Here is a 22316-nt window from a genome sequence, read left to right as displayed (position 1 = left end):
CTTTTTGCATCAGGGATGTGACTCAAGCCTGAGGGTAGGCTAAAACACCAGCCCTTTCCTAACCCCCAGCTAGGAATTCAGCCAGAAAGATAGCATCTTTCCTAAGTGAAAATGGGCAGAGAGAAGCCCAGAGAAATGTTCTGAGATTCTAAAATCAACCCAGACTCTACCACTCAATACACAGAGGGCAAACCTGACCCATTCCAAGTATCCAAGCATCGGAAACGTTCTATTATGTTCTGGGATGGGAATGGAGCCTTGCTAGGGCACACGGTGAACACCTGCCAGGAAAGCAGACTGAAAAGGTACAGGGAAAGGGTAAAATATTATGTATTCACAGGGCAAAAAAGTTGGGAGTTCCTCAGTAATTTATAACAGCTTTGCAGTAACGTGTATCAAATTAGAAGCACTGGAAAACTGTGTCTAGGATGATATGCATGTTTCAAGTGGTACTGAAAGCCACACTGATGGATATGTGATAATAAATGTATTTGTTATTAATATGCAAAACAGATGGTAGCATATCTTTTCTTCCCTGCTTTTCTGCCAATGTTCAAGCCTCAGTTCTTTCCCTTCCCTTTTATTCCCCTGAATGTCCCTTCTGATTGCTTCTCTTCATCTTGCTTAGCAGTAACCTAGTTGATTGACTGGACCAAAGGTGAGGAAAGACATGTTAAGTGTACTGTCTCCCTGGAGTTTCTACACAGAAGGATGCACAGGGCAGGAAGGAGCATCACCAAGTGGGTGCTGGTTCCATCCCACCTCCAGATGCATGGCCACCCTCTGTCACTATTTCTGATGCCAAAAGGTAGGAGGTGGGGCCTGGCAGAGTGGGTACTGTCTTTGGGTGGCAAAAGCTTCAGCCATCATATGGGACCTTCCAGTCTGGTATACAAGTTGGCAATTATGCCTCGGGTAGGTCAGTCCGCAGGGTGGGAGGTCCAGGGCTCCTCCTAAGGGAACTCAGGATTAAAGAATCTGAGTAGCCTTTTTTGTTCTTTTTTTCCTCAAAATATTTCAATTTGACTGAAATCAAATCAAGGAGATATCGGAATGGGAGGGGCAACTTATGACTGGAGAGTTGGGGGAAGACTTTTTTCATCTGTGCTTTGATGCGACAGGGACCAGGGCCCTGGAGATACAGCCCAGTGGGAGACTGGGTAGCATGTGTGAGGCCCTGTGTTTGATACCCACCCCCAGAAAAACAAACCGAAACAGGAGAAATAAAACAAGAGACATGAATAATGGAATGGCCTTGCATAAAAGAGATAGTCTTCATTTTATCAACGTGCCAATTACTTTTCAGTCTCCTAAAAGAAGCTGATCTCCTCCAACCACCTAGGGGCTGGAGGAGCAGGGGAGCAACAGTCTGGGAAGACGCTCAGGACTTGAGATAACACCACTCAAACAGGCAGAATGTTCTTTTGTCTTCTAAGTCCGTCCACTGCTCTTAAGCCCATCGCCTGTTTGAGCAGCACACAGGCAAAGGCACTGCTGAGTCTCATCCTGATCTGAGTTAATGCCCTGCAGTCTACACAGTCACCTTTTCTTTTAACATTGTCCAAAATGCCGAGGCAAACTTTACAATTTTGAAAAAGAACAAGAAGGCCGGAGGCTTCATACTTCTTGATTTTAAACCATATAAGAAATCTCTCACTCAAAATGCTCAGTGACCAGTATACAGACCAATGGAACAGAACAGAGAGCCCAGCAATAAGTACTTGTATATTTGGTACAATCCCAAGATCACTCAAAGAGAAAAGAACACTTCCTTCAACAAATCCTGCTGGGAAAATTGGATATCTGCAAGAAAAAGAAATTGGACCTTTTGTTTATATAACAAACATAAACTCAAAGTGGATTAAAGACCTTAGTAATGTACGACTTAAAATGACAAAACTTCTGTAGAAAACAGAGGTGGTAAACTTCATGTCGTTGGATTAGGTGTCGATTTGTTAGAATAATAAAAGCACAGCCAACAATGTGAAAAATAGGCAAATGGAAAACATCAAACTTAAAAATTTCTACGCATCAAAAAACATAATCACCCTTAGAGGCTGAGGCATGAGCAACACAAGCTCAAATCCAACCTGGGCACTCAGTGATTTAGCAGGACTCAGTCTCAAAACAAAAAAATAAGAATAAGGGCTGGGGGTGCAGCTCAGTGCATCCTGGGTTCAGCTTTCAGGACTACAAAAAAGAACAACAACAAAAATGCAGGACATAGTAAAAGCCTATGAAACATGAAAAATATGTGCAAATCAAACATATGAAGCTAATGTTCAGAAAATATAAATGACTCCTACAATTCAACAACTAGTAACTTGATTAAAAGTGGGTGAAAGACTTTAGGAAACATTTCCCCACATATGATAACTGCCAACATGCCCACGAAAAGCTGGCAACACCACTGCACACTAGAGAAATGCAAGCCAAACCACAGGGAGCCGAGTAACTTTTAGGATTATGGCACACGGTGTATTAACTACTGTCATTCTCTATTTTGTAACGAAACTTTTTTTATAGATGAGTACTTATTTTATTTTCTTTATTAATATCTACTTGTATTACATTAAAATTAAAAATAATAAAACCAGAGTTGCTGAGATGATTCAAGAGGGAAAGATTTTCTTTTCAAAAAATCCAGTTGGAAGGATTATGTATCCAAATTTTAAAGTTTTTTTTTCCACCTCATATTGTGCACAAATTAAATCAAAACTGATGCATCTGAACACTTGCTCAGTAAAATTATAACACTTTAAAAAAATTTTATGTGAAACATTTTTGTAAAAAAATAAAAACAGTGAGTTATCATTTCGCACCCATCAGTATTGCTGTTTAAAAAAGATAACACACGTTGGTAAAAACGTGGAGAAATGTCGATCCCTTGTGCTTTGGTAGGAATGTAAACTGGTGCAGTCACTACACAGCACAGTATGGTGATTCCTCAGAAAACTAAAGTAGTGACCATCTGATCCCACTTTCCCTCTTCTGGGTATATATCTGAGAGAACTGAATGCAGTGGCTCCAAGAGATATTTGTATACTCAGGTTCATAGCAGCATTATGTATAATAGCCAAGAGGTGGAAACAACCATACGTACCTCATCAGATGAACGCAAAAACAAAAATGACCTATACATACAATGAAGTATTATTCAGTCATAAAAATAAAGGAAATTTGCCAGGCATGGTGGTGCACTCTGGGAGGCTGAGGCAGGAGGATCTCAAGTTCAAATCCAGCCTGGGCCACTTAGTGATTCAGTGAGGCTCCATCTCAAAATAAAAACTAAAAAAGGGCTGGGGGTGGAGCTTAAAGCTAAAGCCCTGAGTTTAATCCCCAGAATCAACAACGACGATAACAGCAACAAGAACAACAACAAAATAGGAAAGAAATTCTGACACACACTTCAGCAGGAATGAACCTCGACAACCTTATGCTAAGTGATAGAAGGCAGTTGGGAAAATGTAATTATTTCATGAATCCACTTACATGAGGTATCTAAAGAGTCACAGTTGCAGAAACAGAAAGTAGAATGGTAGCTGCCAGGGGCTGAGGGGAAAGGAGTGGGGCATAGGAAGTTGTTTAATGTGCACAGAGGTTGAGCTGTGCAAGATTTTAAAAGTTTGGAGATTGTATTACGATGTGAGTGTACCTGGCACTGAAATTAAAAATGATTATTTTTTAAAACTACAAACATACTACCGTTGCTGCTGTTGTCTGGGGAGAGGGTCTGGCTGTTCAGCCCAAGACTTTACAAGTATGCGCCCCAATATCCGGCTAAACATTTTTTTTTAAATTAAAATTTCAGCATGGCCTTGTGGTCCAGGCCTGTAACCCTAGCACTCTGGGAGGCTGAAGCAGGAGGATAGCAAGTTAAGGAGTCTGGCCTGGGCAAACGAGCAACTTCCTATCTCAAAATAAAAAATAAAAAAATGGGCTGAGGATATGGCTCAGTGTGAAGGCCCCAGGCTCAATCTGCAGTATTAAAAAAAGAAATCAGTGCGCCGGTGTCATTTGCCACTTTTTGAGTGCTCAGCGTGGATAGCCACGGCTGAACTCCATGGCACCGCTCCGGGAACCACATGCTGGCATTAGGTGTACATCTAAAGATTTGGCTGAGGGAGCGGAGAGTGACTGACCCCACAAAGAAAGAGGACGGCATTAAACAGAAAGTAACACTCGCAAAGTTTGGGATATGGGCTCACAGGCCCCTGTCATTTACTGTTACCCACGGTCAGCCTTCTGCGTCTCTCCAAGCAGTGTTAATTTTTGTTTTTCCCTAAAACAAGATATTTCGCCTTTGACAAATGCTCTTCTTCCCGGCCCCAGAAGCAGCCAAAGCTAATCTGCTTCACGATCACGTTTGTGTACAGTGGGACTCTGTCGCACCCACAGGCTAATGAATCCAAACGTAGCAGAAGCCGCGGCGGAGGTGCACACCTGTAATCTTATTTGGCAGGTGGAGGCAGAAGGATTCCAAGTTGGAAGCCAGCTTGGGCCACTTAGTGAGACCTTGTCCCAAAAAATAAAAAGGGTTGAGGATGTGGCTAGGTGGTAGACTCCCCTGGGTTCAATCCCCAGTACTGACAAAACCAAAAAAATAAAACTTTGTGGACTACAAAGGTGGTTTCACTTTTGGCTGAGAGCAGGGCAGGCCGGATGAGGCTTGAAAGAAAACTACCTGCAGGCAAACCATCAAGCTCTCCCAAACCCTTGAATTATCCTTTAAGCACAATCCTTTTAAGCCTCATGAGATTTACACATCAGAATTGATCTTAGAAGGTAAAATTTTAAAAAAAGTCCTAACCCTTCATTACAAGGGCCACACTATTATCATGGGAGTGAGGCAATGAGATCTGGTGGATGGGTGAGTCCTTTAAGGCGAAAGTACAGGGTCCAAAGGCCGCAGAACAATGTCTTCATCTTTCACCAGATGCAAAATAAACACACAGTTTAAAACAAAGATGAAGAAAGATTCCTGGAGGTGAACAAATTACCTCATTGCATTTACAGCCCGATGATTAACGTTAGCTCAGCTTCCTTGCCAGTAATAACAAGTACAAATTATAATTCTCACTTGCAAAACTTGAGTTTATAATACAGCACAATAGCCTTTTAAAGACTGGTCATTTAGCAAACGACTCGTGTTTTTAGAATACTTTTTTCCATTATATTTTAAGATGTGGGCTTTGACAGAGATTAGCTAATAAGCAGGATAAAATTCTTTATCTTGGTTTTTAGTGACCCACACTTAGAGCCTGGCCAGCTTCCAGATACGGTGGGGATAAAATGTCAGGCAGCACTCGCGGCTCACTTCCTCTCTCAAGGCCATCAGGCTTTCTTGTTTTCAAAAATGAAACTATTTTGGAATTGCATTTATTTGTACAGAGGCCCCTGGAGGATAAGCCAGCCACTCCTGTATGCTTGAAACAGTTTGCAACTTTAAGTTCAAGTTTTTAGGAAGAGCAAAACCCCCGATCTGAGAGGAAGCGTGTGTAGGATTGAGGGCAGCACTGCCCAGTGAGCTAGATTCACGATGGGGGGCACGTGGGCGCTGCGGCTGCCCTGTCTCACGTCACACCGTACCCTGGGGCAGTGTCCATTCTGTCCCAGCCTCGCCAGGCTGCTCCCAACTGCTACTCACCGTGGTGCCATGAACAGTCCTCCTGCGCGCAGAGCCCTCGGGCGGTGTTACAAAGAGTTTTGGTCGATCCACTGGATTTCTAGAGTGTGCAGCTTTGAAGGGCATGATGATGGGGCTGCAAGATGCTGAACGAGGACAAATGGGGATAACTAGGGTGCAGATGATTGGTTTTACACACAAGAGTGCCAGAGGAGCAGTTGAAGAAAGCCAAAAGCAGGTTCAGGAAAAGGAGCAAAGCAGAGATAGAGAGAAAAGTAGGAAGAAGATGTTATTACCTAACGGTGCCCAGAACCATCACGCTCAACTCTCCTCACATCCTGTGAGTCTGTGATGTGTCCAAAGGGAAGGCATGTCCAAGTAAAAAATCCGGAATATAATGCTAGCTATTTAAATACCAACTGAAGATACAGATGTAATCCAATACGTATGGAGAGCAATGGTCTTACATTCCTATAAAACGATGGTTCTGGTAAAATGCTACATTAGCCAAATGAGATAACTTTTATACGAAGACTGGTTTATAATCAGATTTTTTTCCAAATTAGCTTTAAGACATTATACAAGGTGCAAAGAGAGGAAGCGTGCAGGCAAGCAAGATACAGTACAACGATTTCAAGAATCAAGTTCAACAGCCAGTTGGGGAAAAAGCAAGCACAGTTTTAGAATGTTAAATGAGCAAGTCTTACCAGGTGTTAAGACTTGCTACCAGCGTAAGAAATAATTGCCAGGAAAGAATTCTGCAAATGTTTGATCTATTTTTAAAGGCAAACCAAGGCATGCTTCTGGGTTTTCCCAAAAGCCAAGGCACTTGATAGTTCAAAGAAGCAGCAGTAGAACATATGGGGAGATGGGCTGTAACTATTTAAAATGGGAAAAGAACATAAATATGTTAGGATTGCTAAAAATAAGTTTGGATCATAAATAGCTTTTACAATTTTATTCAAAACGGAATTTTTTTCTTGAAGGTGCACATAGCATCAGGTGTGGTGGCACACCTCCACAGTCCCAGCACTTGGGAGGTTGGAGCGGGAGGATCACTCGAGTCCAGGAGTTTGAGATCAGCCTAGGCAACATAGTGAGACCTCATGTTAAAAAAAAAAAAGAAAAGAAAGAAGAAACCCATATAGTTTCTGATTGTTCCCCTTCAAAGGAACACTATCATTAATCTGTTTATTCTGATCCTCAATGAATTAAAAAAAGACTAATGTAATTGGAAAGGCATAAAAAGTGTGGATTCTAAGGTTCCAAGGTCCATTTTCAGACTTCATTCAGGGATCTTGCTTTCCAGCAAAAATAAGACAATTAAATATGACTACTGAGGATAATACTATGCATTTGGACCTGATTATAAAATGAGTTTACCTAAATCTAGCCATTACAGTAACCCTTTAAAGAGACCATTATGCTAGGAAAACGTAATAGTATTAATAAATTAAAAACTCAAAAGTTCAGAATTATATATAGAGCTTAAATATTTAATTATTACTTTGGTTTATTCCATAGTCAGTTGATTAGATTGCATCTTTTTTCAGGTGGCGGAGTTCTGAGGATCAAACCTAGGGCCTTGGGCATTCTAGGCAAGTGCTCCACCATTGAACTGCACTCCCATCCCTAAAACACATCTTCCCTAATGCGTTTTCCTTCATTTAATGCATCACAGTATCTTCTGAATAGTTAGGACAGTAAATTAGATGGGATACCGCACTCTCTTTTCCCATTCTCTTAAGCAGAATTCTATTTCTTCAGGACAGACTAAAACACTTTGCGTTTCCTCATTTCAAAGAATATGTGTGTCTTATTTGGGAAATAACTAAAGCTTTACTTCTCACGTTCATGGTAAAGGAAGGATTTGTACTGTGAAGGAGAACCTCTTGTCCTCTTGCTTGTTGAGATCACAAGGGAATCTACTTGAAAACAGCCTTTGCTTAAGTGCCACAACAAGGTGTTTGCATTTCCCAGACAAGGAAAGAGTTCATTAATACAAAATCCTTCCAAGTCAATCAAACACATTCAAGAAATAACATCCTGGCACAACGTCCTTCTGGGGATTCAAGACCAGAAGGAGAGGTGCACAGTGCCAGGGCACAGCCAGAGCCTACTACCTTTGTTCAGGGATCTAGAGATCACAGCCAACAGCCCTGCACTGAGGCAAGGGTCTGACAGTGAGAAAGGAGCAAAGCACAGGTATATGATTTCTTTTTCCAGTGGAAAATAATGATTTCAGGAGGTACCTATGGAGCATTTCCTGAGACCATTCTCAATACCAATGGTATCTGAGAATAAGGTGAAGTCAGACACAGAACTGAAATGGAAAGACAAAAAAGAATAATCAAAGAAAATACAGGAAAAAGCAAAAGTGACTGAAAATATGTCTTCAAAAAGACAACTGGAAGACACAGTTGTATATATAATTTCAAATGGAAATGTTTGCAGATACCAATAGTTTTGCTTCATTAAACATAAGCTTTATCAATGCAATTGGTAACAATGATCTAGGGAACGTATTAATAAAACAGGCAACTCAAGGAAAGGCCATGAACTATTTCACAATAAAATAAATTAACGTATCAATTTGGGTTTTTTTGTTTTTTTTTCAAACTCACGACCTTGTGCTTGCCAGGCAGGCACTGTGCCACTGAGCTAAATCCCCAGCCCCTAATGTATCAATTTTTGAAAAAGATAACAGAAAAGTTGCAAAGACCCAACTTGCAGATACAAAGCGCCTTGACTGAGCATAACAACCAGGAGGGAGGGGAAGACAGGCAAGTAAAATGAGTGGAAAATGAGGAAATGGCACTGGAAAAGACTAGAGGAAGAGTGAAAGAATTGACAAAAGTTAGTGATGACAGAAATAGCAAAGAAAGACAATTATCAGCTGTGAAGCGGTCCTTTGGCACAGCATGACATACAATGCGGGGGGTTGGGGTGTGTGATGGCCATACACACGGAGGTCCTGTGAGACAGGACAGACAAGCAGTCTGAAAGGTTCCTTGACATGAAGAGAAACTTCCATGACTTGTATGAAAGTATGAAATTCATAGGCATAAAACTAAACTCTCTTAAAAGAAGCTATACTTTTTTCCTCTAGAAAAATCTCAGATGTAGTGCAAAAGAGTTCTGACAGAGAAATTCCTTTACAGAAAATAGAGAACACCACGGCCCAGCTAGTTGATTGCATAAATGCATGACTCAGGGTGCTGAGGAGGGGATGGGCAGCGTGTTTAAGATGCACTTCACAATTTGCTAAGTGGCTCCATGTAAGTCATTGATGGTCACTACACTTGGTTTCCATAACAACAAGGTGGGAATGCCCACACTTGCTCTTTTGATTGACCTCCAGCGGGGTATGATGAAAAATAGCACTGATACTCATTAGCTGACTGGGCACTGTAGATAAAAGACACCATAAAACCACCAAGAATTACTATTTGTACAGCAGGCTAGCAAACATGAGGAGGCTTGCAGAAGCAAAGGGAATTTTTGCAAAGACCGTATGCAATTTTCTAAGTACCAAAGATGAGGGCTGCTACACTAGTTACATAGATACACCCACTGTGCCCTAAGACATTTGGGAAATCTAAATCTATTTAACAGAAGAGAATGTTACCAAAAGTCTTATGTGGACTTCTCTTACCAACTAGACAGAGGCTGTACACTAACTTCTCATTAACTCAATGAGCCATTTGGCTAATTCCAGTGTGGTTTGCAATTCAAAAAGTAGGTAATAATGACATACCAGCTGGTATTAGATAGGTTTACATGTTTCCAAGGAAAGTAATAAGTACATTGTAATTAGCCTTCACAAGTCTTTGGAGTTTTGGAAGGGTGCTGTTTCCAGATTACATATAAAAGATGGCACAAGGAGGATAAGCAGTTAGCCCACAGCCACGCTAAGAAGCTCTATGCTTAAAAAATAGGCTCGTGCTTTTTCTTTCCAACTCACCATATTGATGCCAAGTATTAAATTATATCTACCTTTTGATCACCTGCTCAGATACAGGGGCAGAAAGAAAAGTAGATAACGGAGACTTTTTTTGGGTAACCTCATGAATAGACAGAGGCAGCTGAAGCCACCTGATCACAGGGAGGGGCTTCATCTGTCTGCCTGGCGTCTGGTGTCCAGATAAGGCGCTAAAGTGGATGCTAAGCGGAAACAATGCCAGGAGCATGAAACCAACACCGACAGACATTTCCACTGGAGCAGAAGGAAGCACACATCAGGGAAAACAGAGCAGGGAGTGGATGAGTACCGGCAGCACAGATATGCCCCAAAAGGAAGGCTTTACCTCACCAGGCAAGTTCTACCTGGATGGCTTTACCTGCATCTCCAGACAAAGCAGCTGTGCTTTTACTTCTAGCCAGGAACGAATGTGTGGGCGTCAGGAGTCTGTTAACAACGTTGCTCTCCCAGGGGCTGAGCTGCAGGCGGCGAGCTAAATGTCACCACATAAGGAAGATGTTAGAAGCATCCTTTCTAGGGTCAAGAGGGTGCAGAACATCATACCCATCGCCTCCACAGGCCAGGCCTTCAAGAGACATCAGGCTCTCCAAAGAGAACAACTGGCCCCTCTGGTTCAGGAATCTGGAACCCTGTCCAAGGGGAGCAGCTATTCCACAAATGTTGCCTTTCTTCAGGGTGTTCAACTTGTGGCAGGTGCTAAAGGAGTTTTAGTTGTGAATTTTGCTTAATCACCCTCTTTCAGTAGTCAACAGGCCTTGAAATAGAAATATCATCTCATCTACAGATTTGGCATATCCTGTAAACTACAGGGGGTACCTATCTGTTGGGCATCTGGGATGGACATGGACTCATGGGACCCACTTCAGCGGATGGGCCTCCTAAGTACCTTGAATAATAAACACAATAAACAGCAACAGGGATGTTGGCCAGTTAACAGGATAATAAGCTTGTATAAAAGATAGACTGGGTCCCCTTTAAACTATGCTAGATCCCCAGGAATTGCTATTTGGGCAACTGGGAGAGATTAGACATAATAAAATGAAAAATTAATGCAAAGTTCTGTTTGGGATTCCTTTTGACTATTCCACTCTGTGAATCAAGTTCCTTCCTTTGACAACAATAGACGAACCATGGCTGGGAATCAAGATTAAGGGTGAAGCAAGATTAAAAGTAAGTAGAAAAGCCAAAATCCTGAGGATTACAAGTGGGGCCCTAAAGAATCTGGACAATAAATTTAAAATAATGCAGTGACATATGGTCCCAAATCGTACCGGAGCTTGTCAAGGACAGCATTAGGAAATGCATTCTAATTATAAATTAATCACTGTGCTTACTGCACAGTGATCCCATGTGGATGCACAGTAGGTATTTTCTAAAAATACCAATAAAGAAGCCTGCACATTCCTGCAGGTATCATTAAGGTGATCACATTTCTCTGCTTTAGAATGTACTTTTTTTTTTTTTTTCCTGGTACTGGGAATGGAACTCACGACGTCATGCTTGCCAGGCAAGCGCTGTGCTGCTGAGCTAAATCCCCAGCCCCATAGGATGCACTTTTAAGTCACTTAGAACAGTCTTTTAAACCATCTAATTCTGACAGGGACACTTTTTTTCTGCTCCATAAATCTCAGATGAAAGTCCTTTTGCACCCAGAGTGGATGTTCTTACATCAATCTTGTATATATTATATTTTAAAGAATGACACTTAAATCCTAGGAAATTAGTTTATTTAATAAAAGCCATATGCTGCTGAATATTGCTACTTAGAAATGTTCTGCTCCCATTTGGAAGGAAGAACCAACTTTCATTAGGTTCCTTAATTACTTAACTTTATTTTAAAAATGTGACTATTTTGATCAACACTCTGGTGAATTTAAGAATTAGTAATTATTCTTTAGATTTTATGTTTATTGGGAGACTTTGTAGTTAAATATTATTTGACATTAAGATACTAGTAAAAAAAAGATGTTATAAAAACTATTGCAATGGTTACGGCTGACAGAACGCCATGCTTAAGCACTACTGTAAACCAGTAGGGCACTAATGTGAGTGTGTGTAATAAGAGAAATAACCCAATTTCAAGTTAGAATAAACTCCTAGAATAAAAGCAGTGGGGAAAAAGTCACTAGGATTAATTGAAAATTGTCAACAGAACTGTACATTCAACAGATAAGAAAGGGAAGAAAGATGAATGTTTCTTTTTCCTAGAAAAACTGTAGGATGACTGCAGCTTAGACTTCAGAGCTATCAAGTGCAAGAATAAGTCATTTTCTTTGCTCCACTAGGAATTTTAATTACTGTATTCCTGTGAGTCTTTAGGGCATCAACTACAGGCTTTGTTTCAAATGAAGATCATTACAAACTTACTTTAATACATGTAGACTAAACCCCTACACTGTGAATGTGCTCGCCCAAACATGTTTGTACTTCTCCCGTATTAGTAACTAATGCCCTACTTGGGAACAGAGATATCTTTTATAAGTTAACATCTTAGTAAACGTTAGCAAAGGAGAGTTAGTTCATTGTTCTTTTCACCTAGAGGGTTCTGGTTTTAAGATTAAAAAGCTGACCAAGGAGATACTAACACCCACGGAACTCGATGGTATTGGCCCACTTAAAATGAGATGCTGACAATTGCTTTAAGAGACCACTGAGATTAGAAGAGACAAACTTAAAGGCTGTTAGGGGCCATGTGGATTAACATAAAGAAGTGAAGTTGATTTAGTAAGCATTATGCTGCCTGCATTACCATGTTCCTTATGTAAGCATGAAATCACTGTTAAGTTTCAGGCAAAGGGCACCAAGCAGAAATTAGGCAAATGTTACCAGATTGTTATTTTTTTCATTAGAAGAAGTAAGTCTCAATGTTATATGAAACTGTCCACATTTTAAATGTTGGCAATTAATTAAAACAAGAACAAAAAGCACTGCTCAGGTTAATCAGAAAAAAGCTCTGGGCAGAATTTAGCTTTTGAGCTGTCTCTGTGTTCTCTGAGGTAGATGCGGGGGAAAACAAATTGATTAATTTTAAGCAGTGAGTAGGCAACTTTATTTTTATTCTTTTCAAACTACTGTTCATTGTTTGCAAAAGTTGGTTAAGTGAGTAGCATAAAGATAATGATACGTCCTTTTAATACAAAAATTTCCAGGGGCAGTATTTTACTTGTTGCAGCTATTATAGAAATCTTTAATAACTGGAGATTTCCTTCAATCCAGGTAATATAAAGTCCATGTAACACTAATAATCGAAATATTTAAAAACTGGTAGGGTACAGGCACAGGCCAATGGCTAGCTTCCATTAGCTTTGAGGACCAGTGAAAGCGTATCTAGGGGAAATGGCTACTGCCAACTGATATGATGGTATTTCAGCGTATTTAATAACCAGAGGGGCCAAGTTGGCACATTGCAGCTCAACAGCAGCCCTTGGGGCTTCAGCGCCTCAGTTTAGTATCCGCTTTAAGGCTGCTGCCCCAGGACTGAGAAAAGCTCAGTCCATTAACGATGCAGTACCCTCTGCACGGTATCAGTTTACAAAGGAATCTAATTATTCGATAACAATGCTTTCTAGTGGGATAATAAAGTACAACTAACTTTTAAAAATAGCAGGAAAGAATTACATATATAATTTCTGAATATATCTTTGAATTTCTGAAATTATATTTCTGAATTAGAAAAATTCAAATTTAGAAGAATTTCTATTCTTATTAAAAGGCTTAAGCCTCTTACTGTCCTACTAAAAGTTTTACCTAAGTTTAGAAAATAATCTTTCTACACCATATGGGAAGCCGGCCACTTCCCCAATTCAGTTTTCTACGCTTGCACTGAGTTTCAGGGGCAGTGTTCAACCCCCGCCATAAACTAGTTATAGAACTTCCCCTGTTCCTGGTCTCCTAACTCTACTTTTAACTTCTCCAAAGGAAGAATGCACTGCGTCCCTATGGAGGGACATGCAGGAAGGTACGAACTGCAGACACAGTGTAGCAGCCACATGGTGAAGAGCTGTTAGTCTGGGTTCTAATTCCTCTCCTGCAGTCATGCGCCTGTAGGACCTTAAGTCAGGCCTCAACCTCTGAAGGACTCTATTACCCCAAATGGAGAAGATAATCCATCCAACATATCTGTCTCAGTTCTAAGATCATATTACATTAAGAAATTGATAGGGACAGTTTAACATTGTCATTCCACACAGACATGGGTAGGACACAGTCCAGTTTACTGCCTGTACTTCTATCCTTACCCTGATTTCAGCTATAGGACTGTAGGAGACACTAACCAAGTTTTAAGTCAACAGTACTGTAAAATACTAATTGTAGTGTGTCGCAGACCAAGGTTCACAAAAGTACAAAATTAGAGCAGTGATTAAGTGATCCAAAGATAAGGTGAGTAGAAAACTGTAAGATCAGCATTTACATACATAACATATTTTATGTAATATGCAGTGACTAGGTTTCAAAATAAAGGATACTTATGGAAGAAATTTTAATTAGCAGTACTTTAACATGAAAGATCCCTAATGACTACATATCTGATATCAGTAATTTAGGCAAATTAAGGTTTGAAAATGGAATTATTTGGGGTTAAAAGGTAAGAATAGGAAGTTATTAAGCCAGTTACTGCTTTATGAGATTAGTTATAAAATAACATTCACACTCATAATGTTATACATTACAATGACACAATGCCTTTATACAAGATAAAATATACAAGTACACATACACAACATGCACACATTACATTCTTTTTAAAGATCATAAACACTGAAGCTTTCAGTTTTTGAAGAAAGCAAAGTAACCACAATTTGCTACTTCTAATGAGCATGTGCTTTTAACTGCAAAATAATTCTTTGGTTTTATTTAAAATCATCTTGGACAAGTAGCTTAGCTTAGCTCAAAAGCTTAATGTTTCTTTTATTTGTAGAATAAAACTTTCACTTTATAAATAACTCAGCACTCATGTACTGTAAATCCACAGAGTGAAGAAAACTCAACACTCAAGATGTCAACTGGAGGACTGTGATTCTCAAACTTTTCAGGAGGCTGCAAGGATAATTCTTAAAGTTAGGTAAAATCCCTCAAGAGTAAATGAAAGGACACCAAAACCCCAATCATACACATGAAAAGTAGCAAGAAATGCTCAGTGAAATGAGAAATAAATTGACAAAATGCGATTTACCAACATGAATCATGTAAAGTTCTCTTTAGAAAGTCAGAACCTGGAATTCTCAGGGTACAGATGAAAAGCCACAGACAATACGATTGAAGTGAAAGAAATGTTCACAACAAAGAATTTTGCATGTTGGTAGATAAGCGGGTGATTTCTGGAGCTGTAAACTCATTTACTAAAAGGTTGAGAGAAGCACCGCTTTCATCACTGCTAAATGCACTCATTCAGCCACGTTCTAAAATGAGTACATGTTCTTGTCGCAAGGAAAATGCAGTTCAGCCGTTTATTGCTTTTTTACTCTGAAGTTTTTTTCTTCCTATTTAAGAAATGTAGGGAAAGCAACTTCAGATGCTTATGTTCATCTGTAGACATCCAGAAAAAAAAAAAGCATTAAGTAAATAACAGAACACTGTTTTGTTTTCCTTTTGACTGTACCTCTATCTGGAGAATTTAGCAAGGTTGCAGATGAGGAGGAGAGCCGCTTGCTAATGACGGGATCAACATGTTTCGAAAGATTCATGGTGGAAACTGACCGCCTGTCTGGATCTAAAACAAATGAAGATAATGCTAATTGACAGCCAGCATGCAGGGGTGCAATTTCCTAGTTCACTGATGGAAGGAAAGACTAGGATTGGATGCTTTCGGCTCTATTTCTAGATCTTTCACAATAGCACAGTTTTCTAAGTGGATATGTTAAAGGTAACTTAAAGGCTAGAAATAACATTCATTTTTTTAAAAGCATGAAATAAATATTCCGTGCACCAGTTTAAAACTCAAGGAAACTATTCTAGTACAGCAAGTGGATGCAGACAAGGAAGGCCAGTGAAGGGCTACAGAACCAAGGGAGGCTGACTTGGAAGCAAAGAATGGACCATACAAGGGAATGCTTTCCTATTTCTGAATGTAGGAACAATGTGAAGCAACGGTGGTAATAAAATATTCTACAACACTAGAAATGGTAACAGCACATCAAGTTCTGTGTGCTTGCTGATATACTTCTGTCTCTACAGTCATTTTACCCAGGACATTACATTTTACTATAGAAGGACGGTTTTAAAATCAAGAGAAGGAAATACCCTCAGTGTGAAAAGGGTAGCCATTACACCCTTCTTTTTTTTTTTTTTAAAAGTCTACTAATAATAACCACACTTCTGTGCCCTACGAATTTAGTGTGACTGACAAGGTAGAATCAGCACATACCTGCCCAACAAAACTTAGAGTGATATAAATAAAATCTGAATTCTAAGTTGATGAATAGTATTGTTCATCCAACAGTGAGAATATTTAAAAATAATTCTGAAAGTTCAAGTTAGAAGGAAAATAACCACATAAAAGACAAAAATCAGCTCTGTTCATTTGTTCTTTGTACAGTGGAACCAATTTGTAATTGTGTTCATTAGCACAAATCATGTTCCCTGAATATAACTACATATAATTAAAGCTTACAAATCTTATATATATTTGTGTAGTAGGCAAAGATATTGGATATTCTGACCTACAATAGCTTACAGAAATATTGTCATGTTTTATTTTCTCTTTAGCTGCTCATAAAACCAAAACAAAGACATTCTTTGTGATAGATACCTTCAAAACCCAGCTCCCACTGGTCTAGCTAATCTTGACAATAAACATTTTGCAATGAACTCCCCCCATAGAATAACCATCTTTGATTATCATTTATAGTGCAATGTTGATAAGTAAAAATTAACATCAGACATTTTTGTCTTCAACAGATATATTTTTATGGTTGGAACAATTTTATTATTCAAAAAAAATCAAATATTTCTTTGACTTATAGTTACACTTAGTAATGGGTTATTAGGGTAATCCTAACCCAGAAAAGATTTAGGAAAAACATTAAAAGGAACATTCTAATGAAATTTGAGATACAGGGCACAAAAAAGGAAAAAAAAAAGTCATACCCAGGTTATTTATAGCAACAAATTTCGTGATGTTGCTTTATATGTTAAGCTTAACTTAGAGGGAAATTGTGTGTACATGCAAGCCTACCTCGAGACAGATTCTCAACGGACTGTTAAAAACAGTTTGGTTCCGGAGTAGGTGGAAAACCATCAGCTAAACTAGGTCGTCCCATTCCCCAAAATATCCACATATAGTAAGTCAACTAAATCTCCAATAAATGGTTAAAATTAATGGAGATACACCATCAATGTATTATTCTATTTAATATATGACACAACTTTTAGTCACTTCTTTTTCTCACTGAATAAAACATGGATTCACAAAAAGGCTGACAAAGAATCTCTCTCAAAAGTACAACATTTCAGACTAGCGCTAGTGGATGGGGCAGCAGCTGGAGAAGACACTGATTTTGATGTGAACAGTTTCTAGGGTCTCTTTGTTCTCAGCAAACTTTACTGGTGCTCACAGAACACACTGGCATTGCTGCACAGCAAGGCGGGGGAGAAGGAGTAAGACCTGGATGTCACTTTCAGCATCACAAAAGGTCACTCACTTTCTAGTCTTGGAAAAACTTTTTAAATTCAAATTACTTTTAGACAAACTTCTCTGTTCTACAGAACAGATCAAACAGCAATTTGATTTAACTCAGAGGTCTTAAAATGGGTTTTATTCAACAACTCACAAATGTGTCCCTGGTTTCTCTTGTTCTGAGTGGCAGAACTAATGGTCATTTAAACCTCTTATCACGGAAGCAAGAATTAAGGCTAACCAGCTTTATTTTTTCTTAAAAATGTTTGACAATATGTAACAGAGCGTACTTATATGACACACATATAACACATGAAGCCAAGTCAAAGAAAAAAAGGCTATAAAAACATATTCCATGACATCTTTTTCTGGAATATAGATATAAAACCATCCCTCGAATGAGACATGACATGTGAGAGGCAGAGGCCACGTGCACATGAGGCCAGCCTGGGCCACACACCAAGGTCAAGGCCAACTTGGACTACATAATGAGACCATTTCAAAAACGAAATGAAAATTTTAAAAAAAATGAAACATCACATGTAAACAATCTTCATGACCACAGATTTGATATGGGGTGGTAAAGAGTCAAGGGAAAAAAAGGTGCTCTCCAATGTAGCTCTTTGTCCTAGGAAAGTGAGTGGTGCTATTCATAGAGTTTCTTTTTTTTAATAAAAGCGTTATTGAAGACACACAGAATATTTGGCATGAAAGAAACAGCAAATAAGAGTTCATAGTTGTCAGGTAAAGCTAAAAACAGCAACAGCAGTAGGGCCAGAGGGGAGGGCATGTGTCAGGGGAGCTAAACTGGATGTACTCTGATTCCAAGGTTTTTTTTTTGGCTACAAAACATTTTTAAAAGGTTTTATCCAAAACACTCATTTTAAGAGAAAGCAAATATGCCACATGTAATTATTTCAATACCTTTAAGTCACCCAAGTCCTATCATCGCACTTAAGAAGCACTGTGCTGATCCCAGATCTAGGTCTATGCAGGGCAGTAAGCATGCATTATTGCTAAGGTGGTGATGGGCCAGCTATGGATGGACTGGCTCTGGGTCTCAGTGCTAGCTACGGGGTGGCAGTCAGCAATCACAGGGAGGTCTGTACCAGGTTTTCTAGCACCACCCAAGGTTGTGAAGTGGTCCAGGCCTGCTAAATCGAGAAAGGTGAATGATGACTCAACAAAACCACCTGGGGACAGAATGTAAAACATGATTTTTCAAAGTAAATTAAAAAAAAAGATTATTTGACTCATACACATGAAAAAGATTTGACACACTATGTAAAATTCAACATGTATTGAATTTACAGTACAAAAATAAAGCCTTTCACGAGGTCCAGATTTCAGTATGATTTTATGTCCATTCAAGGAGGAGGAAAATAGCTCAGACATAAACTATTTCTAGCTTAAGACTCCTGTATACTATCTTATGTACACTTCAGGGTCAGAATGCATTGGGTCACTGTACTGATTTTGACTTGTTAACATTACTTTGATTCTTCCAGAGAAAAGGATAAAATTGGTTAACTTATTCGTAATCTTAAAACCCTTAAGCAAATGAACTACTCAAGCAGAGCTGAGACTACCAAGTTTTCAAAACTGTGCATAGATTTCACTCTTGAAGAAATTTTATAACACATGAAAAAAGCAGCCTGTGTTAGGGGAAAGGACCTTATTTTTTTAATCTCCATCACCCTCTTATCCTCAAACAGGAAAAGCATCATTTAATTACGGTTTAATGATTTCAGCAGGATTTTTGTTTTGGAAACACAGATTTAGAAGAAAGAAGCAATCTGGGACAGAAAGACGATGTTTGGAAGTCATGTCTGGGTGCTCACCTGAGCTGCGGATGCTGGGGCTCCTGTGGAGAGCGCCCCCCCAGGACCATCGGTTGTACTTCTGTCTGGGTTTCTGGCTCCTTTCCATTGTACGCCGTACAACTGCTTCAAGGCGCTCCTTAAATGGAACGAGGAGCCAATGGTTAAATCCGACCCTGCCTTTTCAATTTAAGGCAGAAGGTACTCGCTACATTGTCAAATCTATTTCCTAATTTTTATGCCTTATCTTAAGATGAAAAAAAAATCTACCATTGAAGGTTACCAAAACCCTTAGGTCTCAGTTCATAAACCCTTTGGTACGTAGCAGGTATGCAAATAAATAGCCCTCACAGGGGTGTGATGTTTTCAATGACACACAGCAGCATGACAGTGCAGATCTTAGTTTAAATGGATGCTTAATACATATGGCACCATATTATATTTTATTTACTTCTCTGCAGTGCCAAAAATTGAACTCATGCGAGGCAAACTCTCAGAACTGAGTCTTTTTGCGGGGGCGGGGGTTACTTGGAATCGAACTCATGACCTCACGCTTGCCAGGCAGGTGCTGTGCTGCTGAGCTATATCTCCAGCCCAAGGTAAATTCTCTATCACTAAGCTATAGCTTCAGCCCCAAATTTGTTTATTCATCTGTTCATGCATCCATCCATCCATCCATCCATCCATTCAACCATCCAATCATGACTAGGGATTGAATCTAGCTATGCTTTACCTCTGAGCTATAGGTCTAACATTTTTTTTTTTTTGCAAAAACTGAATAACAACAGTTGAGTTGACTGTTAATAATTATCAGTCCATTCTCTACCTGCCATCTACCCAGCCTAGCACCTGTGCCCATTAAAACTGATTACAGGGAAACCTTTGCACCCTGACCGGACTGCACAGTTGCACAGGCAGTAAGCTGCACTTTGCCAGCAGAAGGACTCCCGTGCCCTTCCCCGAGGGCTGTCTCACCTTATCCTCCTCTAGCCTCTGCCTTCGCTTTTCCTCCACCGCAGCCCTCCTCCGCTCTTCCTTCAGCCGCTGCTCCTCCAGCCTCTTCTTCCGCTCTTCCAGGTGTTTCTCATAGTGTAGCCTGGCTCGCTCTTCTCTTTCCAGCCAGACCATTTCTCGCGCAGCTTCAGGGTAAAGCAGGGAAATCCAAGACGGGTGGGTTTAAACTTTGAATAGTTAGGGCTGTGTAAATGGTTCACATTTAACAAAGATGGGTTCTGTGATCTTATATTGATCGAGGCTGGCCTTTGCTTTCCTCGGATTCCCAGGAAGAAAGCACTACCATGCTGTTACCTTTTAAGAGAATATGCTAATAATGAGGTCAAAGGAGACGCACTGAATTCTACTCTTTTGGAACCAATACAGACCTCCAGTCTGCCAAGAATAAGGCATATATGTTGCCTGCTTTGTCCTCAACTCTGACACTGATACTGATATCCTTATTTGGCTTTCCTTTTCACTGCTTTCAAAATAGCCATTTCACTCAGTTAAATCAGACTCCTTCCTAACAAACCACACCTCTCAGACATCTTTGGTCTTATTACTGCCCTGATGGGAAACGGCCATCATTTATAATCCCAGCGGGTCCATCCTTTAAGCTTCACAACTGTACTGCATGTCAGAATAACGCTTGAACGTACTGGTGTTGGGGGACATAGGGTGAGTTGAATGTCTGTTTAAAATCGAAATTCCTGGGCTCCAATCCTCACATTCAGCTTTACTAAATCCAGAACAGGGCTCAGCATGTGCATGCAAGTGTGTGGGTGTGTGCAACGTGTGTGTTTTAGTTATACTGGGGACTGAACTTGGAGCCTCACACAAGTTATCTGCATTTTTAAAAACAAGCTTCACAGATAGATGTGAGACAAGTGGGCCGCTGATGTTAAGAAACATTGCATCTTAGGGTCTTCTGCAAAAGCGCCATGGCTTCTTGAGCTCACCGGTGTTTTTGTGGTATCTGCCATACACTTCAGCATTTCGTATGTACTAATTTCTGTGTAGCAAAGGTCATTCTCTCCCTGTTACCTTTCACAACTTGAACATATCCAAGAGTCTTAGTAATTACTTACGGATTCACTGGGAACTATGACTTCTTGATTCACAGAATCCTAACTGTGGTCTAGAGAAAGCTGTTCATCTGCTTAGGGTCAGTTGTATCCAGGGTAATGTATGAGCAAGAATAGGACCTTCCTTGCTGGGCATGGTGGCTCAGGCCTATAATCCCAGCACTTGGGGGGCTGAAGCAGGAAGATGACTGAAAGTTCAAGGCCAGCTTGGGTTACACAGTAAGACCCTGTCTCAAAAAAAAAAAAAAAATACAACCTTCTTCATAGATTCACTGTGAGGATTAAAGGAGCAATGACACTTAGAGTAGTTAGAATACACTGTAGTTCTCTGTATAGTACTGAATAAACATTCAGTGAAGGTTAGCTATTACTGTTACCCTTGTCAATTCAGAAAGTTTTTGGTTTTCTTTTCTCTTTTTTTTGGTCTTTTTGAGACAGGGCCTCACTATGCAGTTCAGACTGGTCTCGAACTCACTTTGTAGCCCAGGCTGGCCTCAAACTCGCAACGATCCTCCTGCCTCAGCCTCCCAACTGCTGGGATTACAGATGTGCGCCACCATGCCCAGCTCAATTCGGAAAGTTAAAAGTATTTTTAAGGTTGTGCTATAAATCACAATTGGAATAGGCATTATTACCCCAAATAATCGTTGGAAGGAGAAATATTTCCTTATTCAAATTGTTGTTCCACTTGTTTTCTACCAGGAAATGGCATTCCTCCTATCCTATAGCACTTTCTTTAAATAATTGTCTGTAAACAGTCATATAGTGAATAGGTGAACAATAATGAAATAGCAAGTAACCCTTTCTTGGTACGGCAGAGCATGCTGGTGAGTGCTACAATCAGCTGCTAAGTACGGACCATGCAATCTTTTAGACTGGAGGACAGCAAGTAAGAAATTTCAATATTTTAGTAAGAAGTGAAAGTTAATTTATCCTAACAGTTTTAGACACTTACCATATTTCCTGTACATGATAATCTTAAGATTGTATACACTTTCTCATTAAGAAACGAGAATTGTAAAGGTAGAAATAATTCAGCCATTGCAGTGTGTGTCCTCCAGCCCCAAATCCATGTATTAAAGCTCTAAACTCCAATGGAACTGTATTGGAAATAGGGCCTTTAAGAGGTAATTAAGGTTAAATGAGCTCCTAAGGGTGCTCACAGGATAGCTTATGAGGATTAGCATCCTCA

At 39.8% G+C, this 22316-nt stretch overlaps 1 protein-coding gene across 6 annotated transcripts in view; it reads right to left on the bottom strand.

Annotated features, from left to right (window-relative positions):
• Positions 1-22316, bottom strand: part of Map7 (microtubule-associated protein 7) — a 144521-nt gene that overhangs the window by 20967 nt on the left and 101238 nt on the right. For 3 of the 6 annotated variants that reach the window (XM_005390465.2, XM_005390470.1, XM_013517379.1), the window contains exons 4-8: positions 20019-20182; positions 19065-19182; positions 15208-15318; positions 9967-10080; positions 5648-5796 (exon numbers count right to left, since the gene is read on the bottom strand). In XM_005390465.2, the coding sequence (XP_005390522.1) occupies positions 5648-5796; positions 9967-10080; positions 15208-15318; positions 19065-19182; positions 20019-20182 (656 nt within the window). The remainder of the gene's footprint in view (positions 1-5647; positions 5797-9966; positions 10081-15207; positions 15319-19064; positions 19183-20018; positions 20183-22316) is intronic. The other 3 variants (XM_005390466.2, XM_005390468.2, XM_005390469.2) reach the window with 3 other exon arrangements.

Source organism: Chinchilla lanigera, unplaced genomic scaffold (assembly GCF_000276665.1).
Source record: "Chinchilla lanigera isolate Chin_1 unplaced genomic scaffold, ChiLan1.0 scaffold00038, whole genome shotgun sequence".
Taxonomy (NCBI): Eukaryota; Metazoa; Chordata; class Mammalia; order Rodentia; family Chinchillidae; genus Chinchilla; species Chinchilla lanigera.
Note: the sequence above shows the minus strand (reverse complement) of the source record. Positions and strands in the feature narration are given on the sequence as shown.